Source organism: Protomyctophum bolini (genome assembly GCF_963924005.1).
Source record: "Protomyctophum bolini genome assembly, chromosome: 24".
In the NCBI taxonomy this organism is placed as follows: domain Eukaryota; kingdom Metazoa; phylum Chordata; class Actinopteri; order Myctophiformes; family Myctophidae; genus Protomyctophum; species Protomyctophum bolini.
The window spans coordinates 20381508-20408430 of NC_137885.1; the positions used below are offsets into that span (position 1 = coordinate 20381508).

At 41.0% G+C, this 26923-nt stretch overlaps 1 protein-coding gene across 1 annotated transcript in view; it reads left to right on the forward strand.

The window, feature by feature from the left end:
* LOC308311812 (mucin-2-like) overlaps nucleotides 1–25259 on the forward strand; it is a 49867-nt gene extending 24608 nt beyond the window's left edge. Inside the window, exons 28-48 of the mRNA XM_080758589.1 lie at nucleotides 744–852; nucleotides 10449–10630; nucleotides 11178–11609; nucleotides 12696–12922; nucleotides 13367–13538; nucleotides 13685–13929; nucleotides 14065–14248; nucleotides 14834–15017; nucleotides 15459–15634; nucleotides 15724–15793; nucleotides 15974–16104; nucleotides 16217–16248; nucleotides 17000–17168; nucleotides 17673–17777; nucleotides 19113–19153; nucleotides 19978–20100; nucleotides 20777–20881; nucleotides 21434–21556; nucleotides 21842–21881; nucleotides 23360–23480; nucleotides 24035–25259. Of these exons, the coding sequence (XP_080614715.1) occupies nucleotides 744–852; nucleotides 10449–10630; nucleotides 11178–11609; nucleotides 12696–12922; nucleotides 13367–13538; nucleotides 13685–13929; nucleotides 14065–14248; nucleotides 14834–15017; nucleotides 15459–15634; nucleotides 15724–15793; nucleotides 15974–16104; nucleotides 16217–16248; nucleotides 17000–17168; nucleotides 17673–17777; nucleotides 19113–19153; nucleotides 19978–20100; nucleotides 20777–20881; nucleotides 21434–21556; nucleotides 21842–21881; nucleotides 23360–23480; nucleotides 24035–24215 (3152 nt within the window). The 3' untranslated portion in view covers nucleotides 24216–25259. The remainder of the gene's footprint in view (nucleotides 1–743; nucleotides 853–10448; nucleotides 10631–11177; nucleotides 11610–12695; nucleotides 12923–13366; nucleotides 13539–13684; nucleotides 13930–14064; nucleotides 14249–14833; nucleotides 15018–15458; nucleotides 15635–15723; nucleotides 15794–15973; nucleotides 16105–16216; nucleotides 16249–16999; nucleotides 17169–17672; nucleotides 17778–19112; nucleotides 19154–19977; nucleotides 20101–20776; nucleotides 20882–21433; nucleotides 21557–21841; nucleotides 21882–23359; nucleotides 23481–24034) is intronic.
* Nucleotides 25260–26923: the final 1664 nt, after the last annotated feature.

A 26923-nucleotide genomic window follows, 5' to 3' on the forward strand; every position in this document is an offset into this window, starting at 1 on the left:
GTGATACTGTCTGATATGGCATGGTACTTGGCAGTGGTGGAAAAGGTACTCACATTATTTACTTAAGTCAAAGTATCAATTCTGCCATGTAGAAATATTACATTACAAGTAAAAGTCCGGAATTCAAAATGTACTTGAATGAACGTACAAAAGTATTTCCGTCAAAATGTAGTACCAAAAGTAAAAGTATGCCATCAGGTAGGAGGTACGAGGTCCATGCGTGCAAATAGGTACAAGCATTCCTTTGTCCATCTGTCAATCACACTGTTCTTCTCCTTTTTGCACTAGGTACTGTATACATTTATGGTTTTGTATTGTGCATTGTATTGTATTGTATGCTGCAGGGCGGGTCCTTGGGGTCCAAGACAAATTTCTCCTTCGGGAGACAAAATAAAGAAACCTTGAACCTACTCATTATGCAGAATGTTCCATTTCAAGTTATCAAATCATTTGAAAATAGCAGATCTATTCGATTTAATACGTATTATTTTCAAATGGCTGAAATATAATATATAGGGCTGAAGTGATTAATGTTTGTTTTGTAATAATAATAAAAATCTACAAAGTAACTAGTAACTAAAGCTGTCAAAAATGAAGTGGAGTACAATATTTGCCTCTGAGATGTAGTGGAGTATAGAAGTAAAAGTATTGGAAATAATAAGTAAAGTACTATAAATACCTCAAAATGGTACTTGTGAATGAAGAAGAGCTTATCACCCTCCTGCTCCTCTTATAATCCACAGAAAAACCTACGACACCGAAACCCACCTCAACTACAGAAAAGCCTACGACGACCACCACTACCATTGTCCATACAGTGCAGCCAACCACATCCTGTCATGTTTATAAATGGTCAGAATGGACGAATAACCATTACCCTAAAAGTGGTGACGACACTGAAAGCGTAAAAGATATAAAGAATTTTGATTTGAGCGCTTGTACCAAACCGTTAGAAATCGAGTGTCGTGCCAAACAGTACAAAGATAAGTCTTTGGCTCAGTTGGGACAAAAAGTTAAATGTGACCCAACAGTTGGACTAATTTGTAAAGGCCAGGACCAAGGTATACCACCTATGTGCTTTGACTACGAAATACGAGTCAGATGTTCGATTGACACATGCAAGCCATCCGTCTCTACAACAGCTGCAACTACGATCGTAAAAACAACCACAGAAAAGCCAGCAGCAACAACAGAAAAGACAAAGATAACAGAAAAGCCTACAACCACTACAAAAGCAACAACAGAAAAGCTTATAATAAAGACCACCGAAAAGCCTACGACAAGCACAGAAAAGCCTACAATAAAATCCACAGAAAAGCCTACGACCACCACTACCATTGTCCCTACTTCTACAACAGTACAGCCAACCACATCCTGTCATGTTTATAAATGGTCAGAATGGACGAATAACCATTACCCTTCAAGTGGTGACGACACTGAAAGCATAAAAGATATAAAGAATTTTGATTTGAGCGCTTGTACCAAACCGTTAGAAATCGAGTGTCGTGCCAAACAGTACAAAGATAAGTCTTTGGCTCAGCTAGGACAAAAAGTTAAATGTGACCCAACAGTTGGACTGATTTGTAAAGGCCAGGACCAAGGTATACCACCTTTGTGCTTTGACTACGAAATACGAGTCAGATGTTTGATTGACACATGCAAGCCATCCGTCTCTACCACAGCTGCAACTACGATCGTAAAAACAACCACAGCAAAGCCATTAGCAACAACAGAAAAGCCAAAGATAACAGAAAAGCCTACAATAAAAACCACAGAAAAGCCTACCACAACCTCAGAAAAGCCTACAATAAAATCCACAGAAAAGCCTACGACCACCACTACCATTGTCCCTACTTCTACAACAGTGCAGCCAACCACATCCTGTCATGTTTATAAATGGTCAGAATGGACGAATAACCATTACCCTAAAAGTGGTGACGACACTGAAAGCGTAAAAGATATAAAGAATTTTGATTTGAGCGCTTGTACCAAACCGTTAGAAATCGAGTGTCGTGCCAAACAGTACAAAGATAAGTCTTTGGCTCAGTTGGGACAAAAAGTTAAATGTGACCCAACAGTTGGACTGATTTGTAAAGGCCAGGACCAAGGTATACCACCTATGTGCTTTGACTACGAAATACGAGTCAGATGTTTGATTGACACATGCAAGCCATCCGTCTCTACGACAGCTGCAACTACGATCGTGAAAACAACCACAGAAAAGCCAGCAGCAACAACAGAAAAGCCAAAGATAACAGAAAAGCCTACAACCACTACAAAAGCAACAACAGAAAAGCTTATAATAAAGACCACCGAAAAGCCTACGACAACCACAGAAAAGCCTACAATAAAATCCACAGAAAAGCCTACGACCACCACTACCATTGTCCCTACTTCTACAACAGTACAGCCAACCACATCCTGTCATGTTTATAAATGGTCAGAATGGACGAATAACCATTACCCTAAAAGTGGTGACGACACTGAAAGCGTAAAAGATATAAAGAATTTTGATTTGAGCGCTTGTACCAAACCGTTAGAAATCGAGTGTCGTGCCAAACAGTACAAAGATAAGTCTTTGGCTCAGCTAGGACAAAAAGTAAAATGTGACCCAACAGTTGGACTGATTTGTAAAGGCCAGGACCAAGGTATACCACCTTTGTGCTTTGACTACGAAATACGAGTCAGATGTTTGATTGACACATGCAAGCCATCCGTCTCTACCACAGCTGCAACTACGATCGTAAAAACAACCACAGCAAAGCCATTAGCAACAACAGAAAAGCCTACAATAAAAACCACAGAAAAGCCTACCACAACCACAGAAAAGCCTACAATAAAATCGACAGAAAAGCCTACGACCACCACTACTATTGTCCCTACTTCTACAACAGTGCAGCCAACCACATCCTGTCATGTTTATAAATGGTCAGAATGGACGAATAACCATTACCCTAAAAGTGGTGACGACACTGAAAGCGTAAAGGATATAAAGAATTTTGATTTGAGCGCTTGTACCAAACCGTTAGAAATCGAGTGTCGTGCCAAACAGTACAAAGATAAGTCTTTGGCTCAGTTGGGACAAAAAGTTAAATGTGACCCAACAGTTGGACTAATTTGTAAAGGCCAGGACCAAGGTATACCACCTATATGCTTTGACTACGAAATAAGAGTCAGATGTTTGATTGACACATGCAAGCCATCCGTCTCTACGACAGCTGCAACTACAATCGTGAAAACAACCACAGAAAAGCCAGCAGCAACAACAGAAAAGCCTACAACCACTACAAAAGCAACAACAGAAAAGCTTATAATAAAGACCACCGAAAAGCCTACGACAACCACAGAAAAGCCTACAATAAAATCCACAGAAAAGCCTACGACCACCACTACCATTGTCCCTACTTCTACAACAGTGCAGCCAACCACATCCTGTCATGTTTATAAATGGTCAGAATGGACGAATAACCATTACCCTAAAAGTGGTGACGACACTGAAAGCGTAAAAGATATAAAGAATTTTGATTTGAGCGCTTGTACCAAACCGTTAGAAATCGAGTGTCGTGCCAAACAGTACAAAGATAAGTCTCTGGCTCAGCTAGGACAAAAAGTTAAATGTGACCCAACAGTTGGACTGATTTGTAAAGGCCAGGACCAAGGTATACCACCTTTGTGCTTTGACTACGAAATACGAGTCAGATGTTTGATTGACACATGCAAGCCATCCGTCTCTACCACAGCTGCAACTACGATCGTAAAAACAACCACAGTAAAGCCATTAGCAACAACAGAAAAGCCAAAGATAACAGAAAAGCCTACAATAACCACAGAAAAGCCTACCACAACCACAGAAAAGCCTACAATAAAATCGACAGAAAAGCCTACGACCACCACTACCATTGTCCCTACTTCTACAACAGTGCAGCCAACCACATCCTGTCATGTTTATAAATGGTCAGAATGGACGAATAACCATTACCCTAAAAGTGGTGACGACACTGAAAGCGTAAAGGATATAAAGAATTTTGATTTGAGCGCTTGTACCAAACCGTTAGAAATCGAGTGTCGTGCCAAACAGTACAAAGATAAGTCTTTGGCTCAGTTGGGACAAAAAGTTAAATGTGACCCAACAGTTGGACTAATTTGTAAAGGCCAGGACCAAGGTATACCACCTATATGCTTTGACTACGAAATACGAGTCAGATGTTTGATTGACACATGCAAGCCATCCGTCTCTACGACAGCTGCAACTACAATCGTGAAAACAACCACAGAAAAGCCAGCAGCAACAACAGAAAAGCCTACAACCACTACAAAAGCAACAACAGAAAAGCTTGTAATAAAGACCACCGAAAAGCCTACGACAACCACAGAAAAGCCTACAATAAAATCCACAGAAAAGCCTACGACCACCACTACCATTGTCCCTACTTCTACAACAGTGCAGCCAACCACATCCTGTCATGTTTATAAATGGTCAGAATGGACGAATAACCATTACCCTAAAAGTGGTGACGACACTGAAAGCGTAAAAGATATAAAGAATTTTGATTTGAGCGCTTGTACCGAACCGTTAGAAATCGAGTGTCGTGCCAAACAGTACAAAGATAAGTCTTTGGCTCAGCTAGGACAAAAAGTTAAATGTGACCCAACAGTTGGACTGATTTGTAAAGGCCAGGACCAAGGTATACCACCTTTGTGCTTTGACTACGAAATACGAGTCAGATGTTTGATTAACACATGCAAGCCATCCGTCTCTACCACAGCTGCAACTACGATCTTAAAAACAACCACAGCAAAGCCATTAGCAACAACAGAAAAGCCAAAGATAACAGAAAAGCCTACAATAAAAACCACAGAAAAGCCTACCACAACCACAGAAAAGCCTACAATAAAATCGACAGAAAAGCCTACGACCACCACTACCATTGTCCCTACTTCTACAACAGTGCAGCCAACCACATCCTGTCATGTTTATAAATGGTCAGAATGGACGAATAACCATTACCCTAAAAGTGGTGACGACACTGAAAGCGTAAAGGATATAAAGAATTTTGATTTGAGCGCTTGTACCAAACCGTTAGAAATCGAGTGTCGTGCCAAACAGTACAAAGATAAGTCTTTGGCTCAGTTGGGACAAAAAGTTAAATGTGACCCAACAGTTGGACTAATTTGTAAAGGCCAGGACCAAGGTATACCACCTATATGCTTTGACTACGAAATACGAGTCAGATGTTTGATTGACACATGCAAGCCATCCGTCTCTACGACAGCTGCAACTACAATCGTGAAAACAACCACAGAAAAGCCAGCAGCAACAACAGAAAAGCCTACAACCACTACAAAAGCAACAACAGAAAAGCTTGTAATAAAGACCACCGAAAAGCCTACGACAACCACAGAAAAGCCTACAATAAAATCCACAGAAAAGCCTACGACCACCACTACCATTGTCCCTACTTCTACAACAGTGCAGCCAACCACATCCTGTCATGTTTATAAATGGTCAGAATGGACGAATAACCATTACCCTAAAAGTGGTGACGACACTGAAAGCGTAAAAGATATAAAGAATTTTGATTTGAGCGCTTGTACCGAACCGTTAGAAATCGAGTGTCGTGCCAAACAGTACAAAGATAAGTCTTTGGCTCAGCTAGGACAAAAAGTTAAATGTGACCCAACAGTTGGACTGATTTGTAAAGGCCAGGACCAAGGTATACCACCTTTGTGCTTTGACTACGAAATACGAGTCAGATGTTTGATTAACACATGCAAGCCATCCGTCTCTACCACAGCTGCAACTACGATCTTAAAAACAACCACAGCAAAGCCATTAGCAACAACAGAAAAGCCAAAGATAACAGAAAAGCCTACAATAAAAACCACAGAAAAGCCTACCACAACCACAGAAAAGCCTACAATAAAATCGACAGAAAAGCCTACGACCACCACTACTATTGTCCCTACTTCTACAACAGTGCAGCCAACCACATCCTGTCATGTTTATAAATGGTCAGAATGGACGAATAACCATTACCCTAAAAGTGGTGACGACACTGAAAGCGTAAAGGATATAAAGAATTTTGATTTGAGCGCTTGTACCAAACCGTTAGAAATCGAGTGTCGTGCCAAACAGTACAAAGATAAGTCTTTGGCTCAGTTGGGACAAAAAGTTAAATGTGACCCAACAGTTGGACTAATTTGTAAAGGCCAGGACCAAGGTATACCACCTATATGCTTTGACTACGAAATAAGAGTCAGATGTTTGATTGACACATGCAAGCCATCCGTCTCTACGACAGCTGCAACTACAATCGTGAAAACAACCACAGAAAAGCCAGCAGCAACAACAGAAAAGCCTACAACCACTACAAAAGCAACAACAGAAAAGCTTATAATAAAGACCACCGAAAAGCCTACGACAACCACAGAAAAGCCTACAATAAAATCCACAGAAAAGCCTACGACCACCACTACCATTGTCCCTACTTCTACAACAGTGCAGCCAACCACATCCTGTCATGTTTATAAATGGTCAGAATGGACGAATAACCATTACCCTAAAAGTGGTGACGACACTGAAAGCGTAAAAGATATAAAGAATTTTGATTTGAGCGCTTGTACCAAACCGTTAGAAATCGAGTGTCGTGCCAAACAGTACAAAGATAAGTCTCTGGCTCAGCTAGGACAAAAAGTTAAATGTGACCCAACAGTTGGACTGATTTGTAAAGGCCAGGACCAAGGTATACCACCTTTGTGCTTTGACTACGAAATACGAGTCAGATGTTTGATTGACACATGCAAGCCATCCGTCTCTACCACAGCTGCAACTACGATCGTAAAAACAACCACAGTAAAGCCATTAGCAACAACAGAAAAGCCAAAGATAACAGAAAAGCCTACAATAACCACAGAAAAGCCTACCACAACCACAGAAAAGCCTACAATAAAATCGACAGAAAAGCCTACGACCACCACTACCATTGTCCCTACTTCTACAACAGTGCAGCCAACCACATCCTGTCATGTTTATAAATGGTCAGAATGGACGAATAACCATTACCCTAAAAGTGGTGACGACACTGAAAGCGTAAAGGATATAAAGAATTTTGATTTGAGCGCTTGTACCAAACCGTTAGAAATCGAGTGTCGTGCCAAACAGTACAAAGATAAGTCTTTGGCTCAGTTGGGACAAAAAGTTAAATGTGACCCAACAGTTGGACTAATTTGTAAAGGCCAGGACCAAGGTATACCACCTATATGCTTTGACTACGAAATACGAGTCAGATGTTTGATTGACACATGCAAGCCATCCGTCTCTACGACAGCTGCAACTACAATCGTGAAAACAACCACAGAAAAGCCAGCAGCAACAACAGAAAAGCCTACAACCACTGCAAAAGCAACAACAGAAAAGCTTATAATAAAGACCACCGAAAAGCCTACGACAACCACAGAAAAGCCTACAATAAAATCCACAGAAAAGCCTACGACCACCACTACCATTGTCCCTACTTCTACAACAGTGCAGCCAACCACATCCTGTCATGTTTATAAATGGTCAGAATGGACGAATAACCATTACCCTAAAAGTGGTGACGACACTGAAAGCGTAAAAGATATAAAGAATTTTGATTTGAGCGCTTGTACCAAACCGTTAGAAATCGAGTGTCGTGCCAAACAGTACAAAGATAAGTCTTTGGCTCAGCTAGGACAAAAAGTGAAATGTGACCCAACAGTTGGACTGATTTGTAAAGGCCAGGACCAAGGTATACCACCTTTGTGCTTTGACTACGAAATACGAGTCAGATGTTTGATTGACACATGCAAGCCATCCGTCTCTACCACAGCTGCAACTACGATCGTAAAAACAACCACAGCAAAGCCATTAGCAACAACAGAAAAGCCAAAGATAACAGAAAAGCCTACAATAAAAACCACAGAAAAGCCTACCACAACCACAGAAAAGCCTACAATAAAATCGACAGAAAAGCCTACGACCACCACTACCATTGTCCCTACTTCTACAACAGTGCAGCCAACCACATCCTGTCATGTTTATAAATGGTCAGAATGGACGAATAACCATTACCCTAAAAGTGGTGACGACACTGAAAGCGTAAAGGATATAAAGAATTTTGATTTGAGTGCTTGTACCAAACCGTTAGAAATCGAGTGTCGTGCCAAACAGTACAAAGATAAGTCTTTGGCTCAGTTGGGACAAAAAGTTAAATGTGACCCAACAGTTGGACTAATTTGTAAAGGCCAGGACCAAGGTATACCACCTATATGCTTTGACTACGAAATACGAGTCAGATGTTTGCATGACACATGCAAGCCATCCGTCTCTACGACAGCTGCAACTACAATCGTGAAAACAACCACAGAAAAGCCAGCAGCAACAACAGAAAAGCCTACAACCACTACAAAAGCAACAACAGAAAAGCTTATAATAAAGACCACCGAAAAGCCTACGACAACCACAGAAAAGCCTACAATAAAATCCACAGAAAAGCCTACGACCACCACTACTATTGTCCCTACTTCTACAACAGTGCAGCCAACCACATCCTGTCATGTTTATAAATGGTCAGAATGGACGAATAACCATTACCCTAAAAGTGGTGACGACACTGAAAGCGTAAAAGATATAAAGAATTTTGATTTGAGCGCTTGTACCAAACCGTTAGAAATCGAGTGTCGTGCCAAACAGTACAAAGATAAGTCTTTGGCTCAGTTGGGACAAAAAGTTAAATGTGACCCAACAGTTGGACTAATTTGTAAAGGCCAGGACCAAGGTATACCACCTATATGCTTTGACTACGAAATACGAGTCAGATGTTTGATTGACACATGCAAGCCATCCGTCTCTACGACAGCTGCAACTACAATCGTGAAAACAACCACAGAAAAGCCAGCAGCAACAACAGAAAAGCCTACAACCACTACAAAAGCAACAACAGAAAAGCTTATAATAAAGACCACCGAAAAGCCTACGACAACCACAGAAAAGCCTACAATAAAATCCACAGAAAAGCCTACGACCACCACTACCATTGTCCCTACTTCTACAACAGTACAGCCAACCACATCCTGTCATGTTTATAAATGGTCAGAATGGACGAATAACCATTACCCTTCAAGTGGTGACGACACTGAAAGCATAAAAGATATAAAGAATTTTGATTTGAGCGCTTGTACCAAACCGTTAGAAATCGAGTGTCGTGCCAAACAGTACAAAGATAAGTCTCTGGCTCAGCTAGGACAAAAAGTTAAATGTGACCCAACAGTTGGACTGATTTGTAAAGGCCAGGACCAAGGTATACCACCTTTGTGCTTTGACTACGATATACGAGTCAGATGTTTGATTGACACATGCAAGCCATCCGTCTCTACCACAGCTGCAACTACGATCGTAAAAACAACCACAGCAAAGCCATTAGCAACAACAGAAAAGCCAAAGATAACAGAAAAGCCTACAATAAAAACCACAGAAAAGCCTACCACAACCACAGAAAAGCCTACAATAAAATCGACAGAAAAGCCTACGACCACCACTACCATTGTCCCTACTTCTACAACAGTGCAGCCAACCACATCCTGTCATGTTTATAAATGGTCAGAATGGACGAATAACCATTACCCTAAAAGTGGTGACGACACTGAAAGCGTAAAAGATATAAAGAATTTTGATTTGAGCGCTTGTACCAAACCGTTAGAAATCGAGTGTCGTGCCAAACAGTACAAAGATAAGTCTTTGGCTCAGTTGGGACAAAAAGTTAAATGTGACCCAACAGTTGGACTAATTTGTAAAGGCCAGGACCAAGGTATACCACCTATGTGCTTTGACTACGAAATACGAGTCAGATGTTTGATTGACACATGCAAGCCATCCGTCTCTACAACAGCTGCAACTACAATCGTGAAAACAACCACAGAAAAGCCAGCAGCAACAACAGAAAAGCCAAAGATAACAGAAAAGCCTACAACCACTACAAAAGCAACAACAGAAAAGCTTATAATAAAGACCACCGAAAAGCCTACGACAACCACAGAAAAGCCTACAATAAAATCCACAGAAAAGCCTACGACCACCACTACCATTGTCCCTACTTCTACAACAGTACAGCCAACCACATCCTGTCATGTTTATAAATGGTCAGAATGGACGAATAACCATTACCCTTCAAGTGGTGACGACACTGAAAGCATAAAAGATATAAAGAATTTTGATTTGAGCGCTTGTACCAAACCGTTAGAAATCGAGTGTCGTGCCAAACAGTACAAAGATAAGTCTTTGGCTCAGTTGAGACAAAAAGTTAAATGTGACCCAACAGTTGGACTGATTTGTAAAGGCCAGGACCAAGGTATACCACCTATGTGCTTTGACTACGAAATACGAGTCAGATGTTTGATTGACACATGCAAGCCATCCGTCTCTACCACAGCTGCAACTACGATCGTAAAAACAACCACAGCAAAGCCATTAGCAACAACAGAAAAGCCAAAGATAACAGAAAAGCCTACAATAAAAACCACAGAAAAGCCTACCACAACCACAGAAAAGCCTACAATAAAATCGACAGAAAAGCCTACGACCACCACTACCATTGTCCCTACTTCTACAACAGTGCAGCCAACCACATCCTGTCATGTTTATAAATGGTCAGAATGGACGAATAACCATTACCCTAAAAGTGGTGACGACACTGAAAGCGTAAAAGATATAAAGAATTTTGATTTGAGCGCTTGTACCAAACCGTTAGAAATCGAGTGTCGTGCAAAACAGTACAAAGATAAGTCTTTGGCTCAGTTGGGACAAAAAGTTAAATGTGACCCAACAGTTGGACTGATTTGTAAAGGCCAGGACCAAGGTATACCACCTATGTGCTTTGACTACGAAATACGAGTCAGATGTTTGATTGACACATGCAAGCCATCCGTCTCTACCACAGCTGCAACTACGATCGTGAAAACAACCACAGCAAAGCCATTAGCAACAACAGAAAAGCCAAAGATAACAGAAAAGCCTACAATAAAAACCACAGAAAAGCCTACCACAACCACAGAAAAGCCTACAATAAAAACCACAGAAAAGCCTACGACCACCACTACCTTTGTCCCTACTTCTACATCAGTGCAGTCAAAGACATCCTGTCATGTTTATAAATGGTCAGAATGGACGAATAACCATTACCCTAAAAGTGGTGACGACACTGAAAGCATAAAAGATATAAAGAATGTTGATTTGAGCGCTTGTACCAAACCTCTAGAAATCGAGTGTCGTGCCAAACAGTACAAAGATAAGTCTTTGGCTCAGTTAGGACAAAAAGTGAAATGTGACCCAACAGTTGGACTGATTTGTAAAGGCCAGGACCAAGGTATACCACCTAGGTGCTTTGACTACGAAATACGAGTCAGATGTTTGATTGACATATGCAAGCCATCCGTCTCTACCACAGCTGCAACTACAATCGTAAAAACAACCACAGTAAAGCCATTAGCAACAACAGAAAAGCCAAAGATAACAGAAAAGCCTACCACAGCACCAACACAGCCCTCAACAACAGTATGTTCCTGCAGATACAACGATCAGCATTTCTTTCCTGGTAGGTTAAACATTTCATATATTTATTGCTCTGGTCACTTGATAATGCAAATGTGTACATATAATTAACACTTAAAGCTGCTATAAGCAATAATATGTCAATTTTAATGACCTTTTTATTATTTTTGGTATTCAGACAGCCAGCAATGGGTAAAACGCTCCCAAAAAACTTTAGTCTTTGTCACACATCTAGGGGCCACAATCTGCATTCAAAGATTTCCAAGCTTTGACATTTCGACCAATGACAAAGCTTCCAGGAACATCTTTGAATGCAGATAGTTTCCTATAGAAACTCATTGTAACTTCAAACCCGATTTTAACCATGATTTATCAAAATCACCTGTTCTCAGTGATGGTGATTGATGGTTTGCCTGTTTGTCAGATTTGTCCCCCCCAAAATAGTTTTGGGGGACAAATCTCATCAAAATAGTTTTGGGGGACAAATCTCATCAAATGGTAGTCCCGTGGCTCGAATGCAGAATAAATACTAGGTCATTGATATGAAAAGGGTTGAAAACCACTGCTTTATAACTCCATGGCCCCACTCTATCCTTTATAACTCCATGGCCCCACTCTATCCTTTATAACTCCATGGCCCCACTCTATCCTTTATAACTCCATGGCCCCACTCTATCCTTTATAACTCCATGGCTCCACTCTATCCTTTATAACTCCATGGCTCCACTCTATCCTTTATAACTCCATGGCCCCACTCTATCCTTTATAACTCCATGGCCCCACTCTATCCTTTATAACTCCATGGCCCCACTCTATCCTTTATAACTCCATGGCCCCACTCTATCCTTTATAACTCCATGGCTCCACTCTATCCTTTATAACTCCATGGCCCCACTCTATCCTTTATAACTCCATGGCTCCACTCTATCCTTTATAACTCCATGGCCCCACTCTATCCTTTATAACTCCATGGCTCCACTCTATCCTTTATAACTCCATGGCCCCACTCTATCCTTTATAACTCCATGGCTCCACTCTATCCTTTATAACTCCATGGCTCCACTCTATCCTTTATAACTCCATGGCCCCACTCTATCCTTTATAACTCCATGGCTCCCACCGCTCTCAGGTACCTTCATGTACAACCAGACGGACGGAGCAGACTGGTGCTTCACTGCATTCTGCAGTTCGTCCTGTAAGGTGGAGAAGCAGGCCAGACCGTGCCAACACACCACCACCACCAGCATCCCTGTGGTCACCGGCATCCCTGTGGTCACCGTCCCCACCATCGCACCGCTACGCGGATCCACAGAAGTTCCTGTTACAGACTGCATTCACCTAGGGCCGCCACGAAAGGTATACGGTTCACACTGTAAACATCCGGAATTCAAAATGTACTAAAGTGGAAGTACAAAAGTACTGGCATCAAAATGTACTTAAAGTACCAAAAATATAAATACATGTTACAGTTGGCCTACAAATGAGAAAAACAGAACGGGGGTGCGGCCATTTTTTTCAGTTTAGCTGTGGCTGGGTCAGGGGGGGGGGGTGGGGTGGTCAGGGCCGGTGCCTTTGAGTCCCCCCCCAAGGGAGACAGAATCCCCCCCAAGGGAGACAGAGTCCCCCCCAAGGCAGACAGAGTACCCCCAAGGGAGACAGAGTTCCCCCCAAGGGAGACAGAGTACCAGAGACAGGGTGGGGAATGCCGCCCTGGCCTCCAGGGCGCCCCGCGTTCTCAGAGGCGGACTTACCATTGTCATGTTCATGTTCATGACATGTCTTTCTCTCTCTTCCTCACAGAATGGTGACACCTGGAGGTCCGGTAAATGTGCCACGCAGACATGCCAGAGTGGTAAAGTCATTACAGAATATCCTCCCTGTCCGAAGGTGATCAAACCTGTGTGTGAAAATAATTTCCAACCGGTTAAGATTTACGACAAGAGCGGCTGCTGTTTCCAATATGAATGTAAATGTAAGTTCAAATCGTCACTAAACTTCATTCAAACTGAATATGAACACAAGACATTTTCACACATCATTTGTCATAATTCTGTTGTCCAGGCACAGGCTAAATATGTTTGTAACATGACCGTTGGCACCATTGTTAAATTTCTCCAGGTATGTGCTACGGCTGGGGCGATCCTCACTATGTCACGTTTGACGGTCAGTACTACAGTTTCCAGGGAAATTGCACCTATGTGTTGGTTAAAGAGATTCTTCCACGATACAACTTCACCATTCTCATCGAGAACGAGAACTGTGATGACGAAGGGTTCATATCCTGCATACATGCCTTGACGGTTCGTTACAAAACACAAGAGGTTATCCTCCAGCAAGAGAGGTCCCCGAAGACTGTGAACACGGTGACTATATTTATGTTGTTTCAATTTCAATTTTGGACAGCTTTATGTAATGTGTCGCCATTCCCAACAAGGAGAATGATCCAACATAACGCTTTTACTGAAAATAATGTGTATTGATTCATTTGCAAATTTCAGGTGCTCGTCAATGGAAAGCCTAAAACCACAACCTTTTCTAACGATGACTTTACAATAACAAGCAGTGGAATTGAGATGCTGTTGAAAATCCCGGCCATCAAGACCACTGTGATGTTCAGAGGGATGCACTTCAGCGTTGACCTGCCTTATCACCTCTTCCACAGCAACACAGAGGGACAATGTGGTGAGATGATCAATACAGACTAGGCATGTAACGATATAAATCGTAAAACGATTCAAATCCAATCAAACTGGGGTCATTGTTCCGACGACGCGTTGGTCCGACTCACTCCATTACTAAGCCATGTTGTCCTAATGCGGCGGCGGAATTACGAGCGAAACCCTTCAAACAATTTAAGTCGAGATTAAATCGCAGTTTGAATCGTGATACATCACAGCAGAGGAGAGAGAGCAAGGTGACCTCGCCCCTGCTGCAGCAAAGGGCAGAGAAAGAAAACACTGGATTTGTGTAAGAGAAATAATAATAATAAAAAATATATTTTTTGTCTGGAAAATGATTTTGTGTTCAGAAAACTGTGACAAATCATATTGTGAACCTATTGAATCGAATCGTGAGTTGAGTGACTCGTTATGTGCCTAATTAAGACCCTTGTGGTGATAACATTAGTCAGGTGGAATTAATCGTTTGAAATGCCACCATGAGATCACATTACGTTCTATTTGGTGTGAAAGTGTACATTTTAGTTTGAATGAAATCGTAACATAATTAAAACAAAATGATGACAAATTAAATATTTCCCTTCAAAAGGAGTCTGTGACAACAACAAGAAAAACGACTGCAGGTTACCCGATGGAAAGATCGACCCCGCTTGTCCTAAGATGGCACATCAGTGGCACGTAGGGCTCAGTGATAAGACACATTGTAGACCTCCCCCTGTACCTCCTAAACCAACGGCCTGTAGAGCGGATGTGTGTGAAGTAATTACTAGCAGGTGAGAAACAGTGTTGATTTTGACAGCAAATTTTGATTGTGTTTGTCATCTGTTTGTGTGTTGGTCTATTTTTTTATCGACTAAATGTCGTAAGATGTTATTCGACTAAATCTACGTTTGATTTTGTCGACTAAAATGGATTTTGGCGCTGCCTTGATGGCAGATTGTTGAGCTGCTATTTAACACCTGAGCGCAAACAAACATAAATGTCTTTTAGTTCTACTAGATCTCTTCTCCACTAGTCCCTCCCTAACATTTTAGTCTAGTTTTTATTTGTTGACGAAATTGTCAATTATATAGTCATAGTTTTATTCATCATAGCTTAATTTTTATTTTGTTTTCGTCAGTGAAAAAATAAATAGATGGCGAGTAAAGAGGTCGATTATATAATGTTCCATTTGAACATGGATGACACTGTTCTCTTCTTTCCCATGCTGAAAGTGTGTTTGACAAATGCCACAAAATAATCCCGCCGGAGCCGTTCTACAAGGCCTGCAAGTACGACGTGTGCAACACGTTCAAGAAAATGGCTTGCTCCAGTTTGGAGACGTACGCTCGAAGGTGTGCCGAAGCATTCATCTGCATAGATTGGAGATCATCGACGAATGGAAAATGTGGTATGATATCCTGGTTATTTGATTTCATGCTGGTCATTAAATTGTGTTTGCTCACTGGATCATAATTCAGATTCCTTTAAACATCACAGACTATAAATGTCCGAAGGACCAGGTTTACAAGGCTTGCGGGCCCTCTGTTTCACCAACATGTAATGCAAGGTAATAATCAACTTGTTACTCAATTCAGTGTCAAAGAAATTCAGTTATTTTCCTGGATTATGATATATTTTTATACTGCAGTACACATGACACAGTAATAAATAATATGTTTGTTCCCAATGTATTTTGTAAGTACAGTGTGCATGTCTTGGACTGTAATGCATTTTCTTTAATATTTAGGTACAATCAGAAGTTTCTGAAACCGTGTGAGGGAGAGTTGAACCCTGATTGTGACGGATTTGTGGAGGGATGTTTCTGTCCTGAGGGAACGATACGGTTCAGCTCAAACTCTGAATCCTGTGTTACTACCTGTGAGAAGAACATGGTGTCATTTACATTCACATTTGTCTTTCCAAGAGTCATAATAAATGAAGTTCCAGTAAAAACTGGAAAAAGTGAATCATCTTTTTTTTTCTGTTTAAGGTTGCACCGGACCTGATGGCAAACCCAAAGAGGTACAGTATTCAGCTTAGTATCCAGCTACGTCACCCCATGAGCCATGGTACTATTGTAGGCTATATGGTGCTGCGTTGCTGCTTGCCTATCGGCCCGCATGGCTCTTTAGCCGACTGGTAACGTACGCGCCATAGGATTTATAGGTCCACGGTTCGCCTCCCGGCCGAGGCTAAACTATTACAGTATGTTAACCAAGCCTACTTCACCCCATGTTGTCTTTCATGGTACTGTCACAGTATAACCACACCTCATAGTGTCTACCATTGTAGTATTTCAGTATGCTAATTAATTGATTAATTTACTATGAAATCGTGCATTTCCCGTCAGTTGGTTGGTTGGTCACCCCAGGCATGACTATATATATGGTCATGCCTCGTGACATCACATGACATCAGCAGGCATGGAGATCCCTGGTGTCATCAATATTGGCCAGCAACTCTACATCTGACCTCAAACCCTTAGATATCCATATATATGGAGGTGACCTGTTATGACATTCCATATGTTGATCCTTCCTCATCCATCCATCCATTCTTCCTCTTCGATGTCTCCCTTTTGACTGATACTTGTTCATTTAAACTCTAGACGGGCCTGCCCCAAAGTTATTAGTGCAGGCGCGCCCGGCAGCCGGCGAAAACTAGAGTTCTCAACAGGCCTGAAAATTAAGGCCTGGCCCTACCTGGGCCTTCATCAAACCCTGTATAAGTGGACCACAGACTGTGAGGTTCATGTGTGTTTGTGTGTTTACAGTACGGTGATAAGTGGGTCACAGACTGTAAGAGGTGTACATGCGATAAGGAGACCATGGGTGTTCAGTGTGAGGCCGTGAAGTGTTCCACACCAGACCCGACGAGCTGTGTGAAGGAAGGCTTTGTGTTGGTCAACTACACCAAGGACTGCTGTATGGACTATAAATGTGGTGAGTGATGTGAGCTGGAAAGGAAAAGAAAAAGCTCCCGCACACTGTCGTCAAATGCAGTTAGAAATACTTTAATGGGAAATCACAACATTTGCAGCAGGTGCCTTTAGTGTGCGCAAGAGACTTGCTGTTTTCCATTTACACCAAGTGAGCAACTGAAGAAATGTGTGGACATTTCTATAAGCATATTTAGCACATGAGGTTAGACATGAGGTGCAAAAGAAGAAACATAAATTATAGTGATTTGTTTCATAATAGTGTAAGATGTAGGTTCAACGTACTGCATGTCAAATTACACATTACCTATAGATCATAGCTTATACAGTAGTACCTTAATTTACTCTCAGCAACAAAATGTATTACAATGTAAAACTTACAGACAGAAATGTCCACCTACAGCTGATATTAGTTAAGTAATCATGTGGCAGTGGTGTCTTTTTTGGCAACTAGTTTCCTATTTAATATATTTATGGCAGTACTGACTGAACGTCTCTTTGCCAACAGAATGTGACATCACAACCTGTCCACCGATCAAGAAGTGTGACCTGGGATTTGAAATAATGGTGGACCAACCGACCAGCGGCAACTGCTGCCCCATATACACCTGCGGTAAGATCTTCCTCTTCCTCCTCTTCATCACTTTTACACCTGTGCTAAGAGCTTCATCACCGAATAAGGTGCTGACTATAGGGACAGGACGATAATCACCATTATTGTTTATCATGATTATAAAAAGCTCACAATAATCGTATCGCAGAGATTTAAATTTAACGTGAAATGTCCTCCGTCATACACTAGATGAATTAGCTCTTGTTGAGCTGCAAATTCAGCACCACTTAACCCATTCTGGGTGGGAACCCCTTTTGGTGTTTTAAACATTATGTTGTAATTTAGCTATTGAAAAATAGCAGCTCTACAAGCTCACATAAGTGGCAACGTGTTTTGAGCTGATGTAAACAAGTCTTATTAGTGATTTTTCTGGTTTTATCCTCACAGCAGTTTTTGTACTGACCTGTAATTTTGTTGAACTGTACCCATTCTACAAACTGTTAATACAATTTTTAAACAATCAATTTCATTGTATAGGCTATTTTGGGGCGAACACTCCCCCGCCTAGAATAAGGATGCTGCAGGTTCAAGTGGTTAAACAAAACGTTTTAAGCACAGTTTGAATATCGCGTAACCGTTATTAATCACAATTATTTTTGCCACAATAATATGGCTTTCCCCACACCCCCCTTGTTCTCTTCAGTCCACAGTGTTTTGATTGTATTCCTTAGCCTTTTCCTAATCGTCCATTTTTGCGTCTGCGGCACAGGCTTCGGACACACCACCTCAGGAGACTGTGATCAGATCTGAACCCAAGCCTTTTCTTAGTGTTGTTTTCCCCTAATAAAGTATTTCTTTCTTTTGTTTCACCCTCCATATAAAGCACCTTTGGGTACTTAGCTATATAAATGTGAGATATTATTATTATTATTACTAGAGCGGTGCCCGTTGGAGCCTCTACAGCGGTGCACGTTGGGTACTGGCCTACTTGGAACGATGCAAGTTGGAAATGGATGCCCCACCCAGATATTATGTCTGTGTCCCTTTTATGCCCATATATGGAGTTCTTTGTCAGGCATGCCCAAATATGGAGTCTATGTCGACGTCAAAATGATGTCAGAACAGGCCAGCTCCATATATGGACACTGGGCAGGGGCCCTGTTCAGAGGCCTTTTTGGAGTGGTTCTGAACAACCGTGGGTCCGACCGACTCGACACCGGGCACTCCACTCCCTGTGGTGGTGTGGAACGCGTGTGTCACATTTGAAGTCGGTGGGGCGAACGGTTCTCGAGTTACGTGGATTACAACAGTACACACACACATTTGGTGCACAAATTTGATGCATTTATCTACATTGTTATTGTAATCAAAACGGATTCTCCTTTTTTCCACCAGTATCCAAAGGTTTCTGTGTCTTCAACGACACTGAATACAAGGTAAGAATGTACCAAAATCAACCTTTTCATTAAAAAAAAAGAAAAAAAAAGAATGATTACCAGGTAACTAAGGTAAGCAATCCTGGATAAACCAAGACGAAACCTTTCATTAAAAAAAGCAGTTTTGACGCCTTGTAAGACACAAATACAATGATGATGATAATGATCCAGCCTGGTGCGTTAGACACAGACATAATTACATTATTGTGCAGGCTCGAGTATAGCGAGTCCACCATTGTTATCGTAATCTTTAGTTATGCCCAAGGCCAATTTGCCCTCTGGGCTGTGACGAAAGATTTACATATACCGTTAATATGACATAAAGGTGGTATAAAGTAACAATGTCATTCAGGTGATAGATGGATGAAAGCGTTATTTACAGAGGTGACCTGAGACAAAGACGTGTAAGAAGCACTGTGTTAGTTAGACACAGATAGAGTAGCCTTGGAAACCCAGACGTTTTTATTTCCAGGGAGAAAAAAAAAGTCTGGGTCTGAGTCCACTTCAATTCGGCATAGAGTAGCGTAAACATTGCTCACTCTCTGCTGATTTTTGATCATCTGCACCTTTGTTAAATTGACACACACACACGTCACGTACGCACACATGTACACACACACACACACACACACACACACACACACACACACACACACACACACTCCTCTCTCTCTGTCGCTCTAAGTAATTACTTAGTCTCATGTTGCGCAGCTGCGCATAGTTTCTCCCGGCGGATCCTGCCGGGAGCTGCCTATGCCATAAAAAGCATAGGTGAGTTCCAGGCTACAGATAGAGTGACGTTCTTGTATATTGTTGTTTTCCAGCCCGGTGTCCCGGTTCCCAACGACCAGTGTGACCAGTGTCACTGTAGTCACACCCAGAGCCCTGATGACAAGATGAACATTGTCCAGTGTGTCCCCAAACCCTGTGACACTCACTGTCCTCAGGTCAGTTCAGCATTGCATGCTCCTATAAAGTGTTTGTCATGTGACGTCATGTGGCAGCCAAGTCTATGGACTTTTTTTTACTATGACATAGTAACCAGATATAGACAGAGTTACGCAAACTGCGTTGACTTCATGGGGTGAGTCCAATGGCGGCTCGCCTACATAGACTTCTATTGAGAATGGGGACAACCAACTGGGACCGGAAGTAGGCAGAAATGCATTGGACTCAGGCAGCCCAGCTTTAATGATCTTAAATCTCATTATTTTAGATTGTTTTGTAGTAATAGTACGCTACGAACTTTCAAATCTCAGCCTCTCTGTAAAACATTGAACTGGCATTGACATTGAACATACGCATCAAAGCGCCGGATAAACCACCTTACTTGCGCAAGTAATTAACATATAAAATACCGTGGCAAAATGCCCCCCTTTCTCACTGACAATGTTCCGTTTCTGACAATTCACTGACAATCTACCGAATTGACAATGGCAGGACATGTGTAAGTTCTCAAACAGCACATCTGTAGTCATGATCATAATTCCTTCCTAAAGGGCTATACGTACGTGTAGGAAAATGAATGAATACATGGTGATGATCATATTCCTTCATAAAGGGCTATACGTACGTGTAGGAAAATGAATGAATACATGGTGATGATCATATTCCTTCATAAAGGGCTACGACTACGTGTTTGAAAAGGAGACTGGAAGCTGCTGTGGGAAGTGTGTACAGACCAGCTGTGTTTTGGTGCTGCCAGACGGAACCACTCACGTTATTGAGGTGAGTTTAAAGCATCATTGATACACAGTGGTGGAGGGGTACTCAAATGTTTTACTTAAGTAAAAGTATCAATACTGCGATATGGCGTGTCATGGAGAAGAGAAGATCATCACCTAGATCTGCATATATGGAATCGGCTAGCAATTCTACATTTGACCTCATGGACACCGATTAATAGTTTAACTTGTGCTTCTTAACTATACCGTATTAAGAAGCTCTGTTGTTTCAGCGCGACCTATAGCGCTTAGGTCGCTTCTCGCCCTCACGGCGTCTTACAGGTAATAATCAAAGTCTACAAAGTAACTACCGGTAGTAACTAATGTTTTCAAATAATTGTGGTGGAGTAAAAGTACAATATTTGGATCTGAGATATAGTAGAAGTAAAAGTACAGACAATTGGAAATACAAATCTGTCAAAATTGTACAATACTACTTGAGTAAATCCACCGCTGATTAATAAATTAAATGTTACACAATTCAATGAGCCTAAAGTGTTATTATTTGGAGCCTTTTCACGTTTAACCAATGAACTGCTTCCGTTCCCCACGACAGCCTTCACACACCTGGGCTCCAACGGACGACAAATGTGCAACGTATGAATGCATCATTGATAACTTTATGGTGGTTAAAAAGCAAGTGCAGTGTCCCGAATTCCATCCACATAACTGCATTACTGTGAGTATACGTCTTTACCTGATTGACTCTGTGTGTTTTTGATGGATTCTTGTGGCTAGTAGCTGCTTTACATTTGGCTCTTGATTATTATAATACAGACTTCTCAAAACAAATCATGTAACAAAAATGTTCCTGTTGGTTTTGAGGCTGTTATTTAATAGGATAGCATGCATGTCATTGCAGGCTGATCAGGCCATACCCTTCCTATAGATAGATAGATACAGTAGATAGATAGATAGACAACCACATTATATACATAAAATGAATGTTCACATCACATTACAGGGAACTGAAAGAATGGATGCAAGTGGCTGCTGTAAAACTTGTGAGTAATATTTTCTCTTGCATTTCTTTTTCAGTATTATACAGAGCTTCAGAATGTTGACCTTTCTACCACACCCAAAACAATGTGCACTCTGCTATATATATATATATATATATATATATATATATATATGCGCACAGCCGCACGCATGCACGCACGCGCACAGTCACACGCACATGCACACGCACGCACACACACACACACCAAACGGAACTACAGGACTCAGGCAATCAATTAATACCTTTGCAACGACAAAATGAATGGCAAATATTGCCTATAGCAAAAATCTGAACTAACCCTTTAATTGTAAAAGTATTTTTAAACGTATTTGTCGGGGCAACCTATATTCCTGCTTTAGTTGTTGGAAGGACATAAAAAATATCTCTATTTAACAATGTTGGTGATGATAATGATAATAAATGCTGAATGTGTAGAGAGGCCGTCTGGGAATTAGAAGAAATACTCTACCTTATAAATAAAAGAAAGAATTTGTAATTATATTGTGCATGTAATGTGCATATCATCACCTGAACACCAGATTAGAGGAGTTTTTGAAATCTTGGAGTAAAAAATAAACAATAAATTGAAAATATTTTCCCGCGTCACGGGAAAGGCGTCCAAGGGCGTCATGTGTCACTGAAGGAGTTGTAGTGAGTAAATAGCCTCGGGAACCAACGGTTCCTCAGCTATGAGTTCCATTATACAGTACCTCTTTTTTCTGTAGCTATGAGAGCTATGATACCTCCTGTTTCATTAGCTACGAGGCCTATACGGCAGGATCCTACCTCCTGTTTCATTAGCTACGAGGCCTATACGGCAGGATCCTACCTCCTGTTTCTGTAGCGTGAGTCAGCTTTATGTAAGAGTGAGAGAACAACCCCTGGACATGATGCTAGCATGTCACATGATGTACAAGTACACACCCTGGACAAAAGGGCACATGTGTCTGCGCAGTGCACGCGACTTTTGGGGGTGGTCTTTTTGTGTAGTCCATCCCTTGTGCCATTTCATGTCATTGGACAGTAAAATAAGCTCATTATGTTCTCATTAGTCTGAAACTAAAACTGACTGATGGCAGATTAAAAGATAATTAATTATGATAGTGGAATTTATCATTACTTGTCAAATGTTCGTCTTGAAGGGCCAATGGCACTTATTGGCCCCCACCCAAGCCCTTATTTCCCCCCCACGCAAGCCCTTATTGGTCCCCCACATAAGCCCTTATTGGCCCCCACATAAGCTCCCTGGGCATGACGCTAGCATGTCACAGGGACTTACCCACAATCCAACCATTGATGCTGAGTGCTGTCCAGGGAGGCATCGGGTCCCATCTTTGCTATGACTTTTGTTCCACGACCTCCCAGTCTGAGGCTCAGGCCAGGCCTCTATATAACCACAACAAGACCACTCATCTGTTTCTAATTATTTGACGTTAAAATAAGAAATATGAAACCACACGTGTGTGTCATCATCCTCAGGTTCTCGTCGGTACGAATGTGAGATCCAGAAGACGAGCGCCATCCTCCAGGTGGACGGCTGCAGGTCCATGGTGCCGGTGGAGCTCACAGCCTGTCATGGGTCGTGTGAAACGTCCTCAAAGTGAGCTTTATGTCGAACCCACATTCTGAGGGCTTCTGTTGGGGCTTCACATTAACTAAAAAATAAAGAAAATCACACCCGTGTGAAGTGAGGGGCGCTCTTATCACCGTACTGTACATCATCGTGACATAACATGTCGATTTGCTCAGACACATATGACATAGATTCTCCATTTATTGTCAATGGGAATTTAACAAAATTACAGATTTGCTCAGACACATATGACTTAAAATAAATTCTCCATTCATTGTCAATGGCATTTATTGTTTGTGTTACCACAAAATAGCTGATTTGCTCAGACACATATATGACTCAAAATTCTCCATTCATGTTGCATTCAATGCAACACATCGTGAGCTTGTAGATCTGCAATTTAAAAACTGTTTTTATACATTTGACAACGTGTGGAATGGGACACAGGGACAGTCTGCATAAAGAGTACTTTCTACTTTTGGTTGGTTGGATTACCCGGACTTTTACTCGAGTATTTCTACATGCGAGTACTTTTTCCCCCATCACTGATTGAACGTCATTCCCTGTCCCTCTATCTGAAGGTTCTCGACGAAACACAACGGCATCATGCACGCCTGCTCCTGCTGTCAAGAAGAGTCCACCAGCCAGAGGGAGGTAGAGCTGCTGTGCCCCGGCGCTCAGAGGAAGAAACACTCCTACGTTCACATCGACAAGTGTTTCTGTAACCCCATTAAGTGTGTGGACAAACCGAAAGGTGTTTGAAAAGGTCAACGTTACGCTAAATCGCGCTTCATGTACTGTATGTGTTGGTATTAAGGGTGAGCTAGAACCTCAATAAGCTAGTAGGTAGGCCTACAGTATGCATGAAAAGGTCTGCAAGACATGACATATTTAGAATATATACAGAACGTTCAAGCCAAGCCCTTCTTTCTACTTGTCAGACAATGTGGAGCCATTGGTATGTAGACATGACATGACATGACATGACATGACATGACATGACATGACATGACATGACATGACATGACAATGCAGCCATGTACTGTAGGTCTGCTGTTTCTTCTATTTAAATATAGAAATTAAACTTATTTGCAATTTTTCAACAATATTGTTAAATGAAATGCCCAAAAAATAGGGACAGCGTTTTGAAAGTGCTTATAAACTGGCACGATAATCGTATGAATTGAATTGGAATTGGAATTCAAACCTTTAATTGAAATACTTTTTTTTTTAAATGATTTTATTTTTTCATTTTCCTCTCCTTTCCATTTGGCCCCCATGGTGGCCCCTACTTTGTGGAATAGATATCACAACAGACAGCATGGGTTAATAATTATGATGAAGAACGCAGAATGAACCAAATAGGTTTACAGATAACTTGACGTGACGATTCTGGACTGTAATATGATGACCATTAATTAGAGGTGGAAAAAATATTTTAAGAAGGAGTGAAAATTGTGTGAATTTATAGATTGACTATTTTTACTATAGTTAGTATTCCGTGGAACCGCTTTTTGGGCCTTGAGTGAAAAACCTTGATTACAGCTTAGTGGTTCCACATTATCTGACCAACGTGCTGAAGAAGGGGCGTGTCCCAAAACGTCTGTGCATATTTGTAAACAATGAGATGAGATTATGATGTCATGCTTTTTCATGCATACGTGAACATTATCGTAGCTGTTGTTGCACTTAGAGACGTGTTACTTGCTAATTATGATCATAGGAACATTGTTTTGTTTGTTCTCTTTGGGAGGGGTTTTGTTGATTTAAAAGCTAGATGTTCTTGAACAAATAATACAGCAATAAGAAGATACAACTTTGGGTGTTCTATCTTTCACTGCAGATGTTTTTCCACTATCTATTTTTATCTATTTGTCAAACTTCAACAAATAGTTTTCATTAAAGTGCTCTAGCAGATCTACATTTGTTTTCATTGATGTCCTCATATTGCAGAACTAACAGAAGCAGGCAGGCAGACTCTAATTAGCTCAATGGTAATAATGTCAGCACTTCAAAACCTAAGTTAGAAGAGGAAATTAGTTACAGAGTGCAGCTTTAACAATCTGGGGTCATCATCTGGGTCAACATCCAACAGGAAGAAAGGAGTCAGAAAGCAACATGGACATCGTGGTGTCCTGGAAATAGATGATCTACAATGCATCGATCATGAGCCGCTATGTGGGCTTATAAATTAAATAATTATGCTATGTTCTCTATGTTTTTTCAATGACAAGGATTTGTGTTCATCTTATCTTGATAATTGTATCAAAACATTTGTTTTAATGATCAATTACCAGTATAATGATTGGCTCAATTAACTGTTGCACCCCCTACTTCAAATATTGAACATGAATTCCTAGACAAATACATGTTGAAAGGCATTAATATAATAATAAAATGTTAAAAGACATTATTTGGTTCTCATGTAAATTCACTGACAGCCTTGGTGTCTCTGTTCAGGTCTATGTTGTGGCTCCCCCTACTGGCATGATAAGGTACAACTTAGTTTCCATTACAAAGACAAAATGTCATGGTAAATGGTAGCCCCTGAACCACTGCTGCCCCTATATTATATTCTTCTCCAGGAAGATAATTAAAATACATTTTAGTAAACAACTGTTCATTGCAGCCTAAAGGCCAGAGAAGTGATTCCTTATTGTGAATCATTTGTCACACAACATATGGAGTAATATTCATGTATTTCAGTTCTATTTTATTAATGAAAATACCTCAAATTCAACAATTAATGTGTCAGATAGGCCTATCCCTAGACGAGTATAGTTGACACTAGTCTACTGTATGTGTATGAAGGGAACCATTACAGTAGATTTAGCAGGATTGTCCTGTAGGTACAACTTTTTATCTCCATGGCAATGTATTTTTTTATTCACCTTTTTAGAGACAGTTCTTCCAGGAAGTAACACCAAGATTGGACACAAAGCCACAAAAAGGCTTATGGTTCTGCACGTGTAAAAAGTATATGAATGTGCATGAATAAATAAGTAGGCTATGACTTCTTTGATTGTTTTCAGACTTGTGTTGTTATCATTTGGATCCCTGGCTAATAAGCCTTATATGCCTTGACACATTATAATTGCCCTATAGCCTATAACAAAAAATCTGAAATTATAAATACCTTACATCACTGACACCAGATTAATAGTTCAACTCCTGCTTCTCAACTGTGCCATATTAAGAAGCTCTGTTGTTCTCGCCCTCAGGCGTCTTATTGGTTTATCTGGTCTTGTTTGTAAAGTGTAGTTGTTTATTTGGGCTTGTTTGTAAAGTGTACATAGTTGCTTATTTGAGCTTGTTAATTAACATTGTCAGATATAAAAACACACCACAATTATGAACTTTTAATATGCATACTGTGGCCATCATTGCAGGCTATGAAAAGCTCTGGGCTAATCTTGACTTACATAAAACAAAATGTCCAACCCCGCATCATAGAATGGCATCGCAAATTG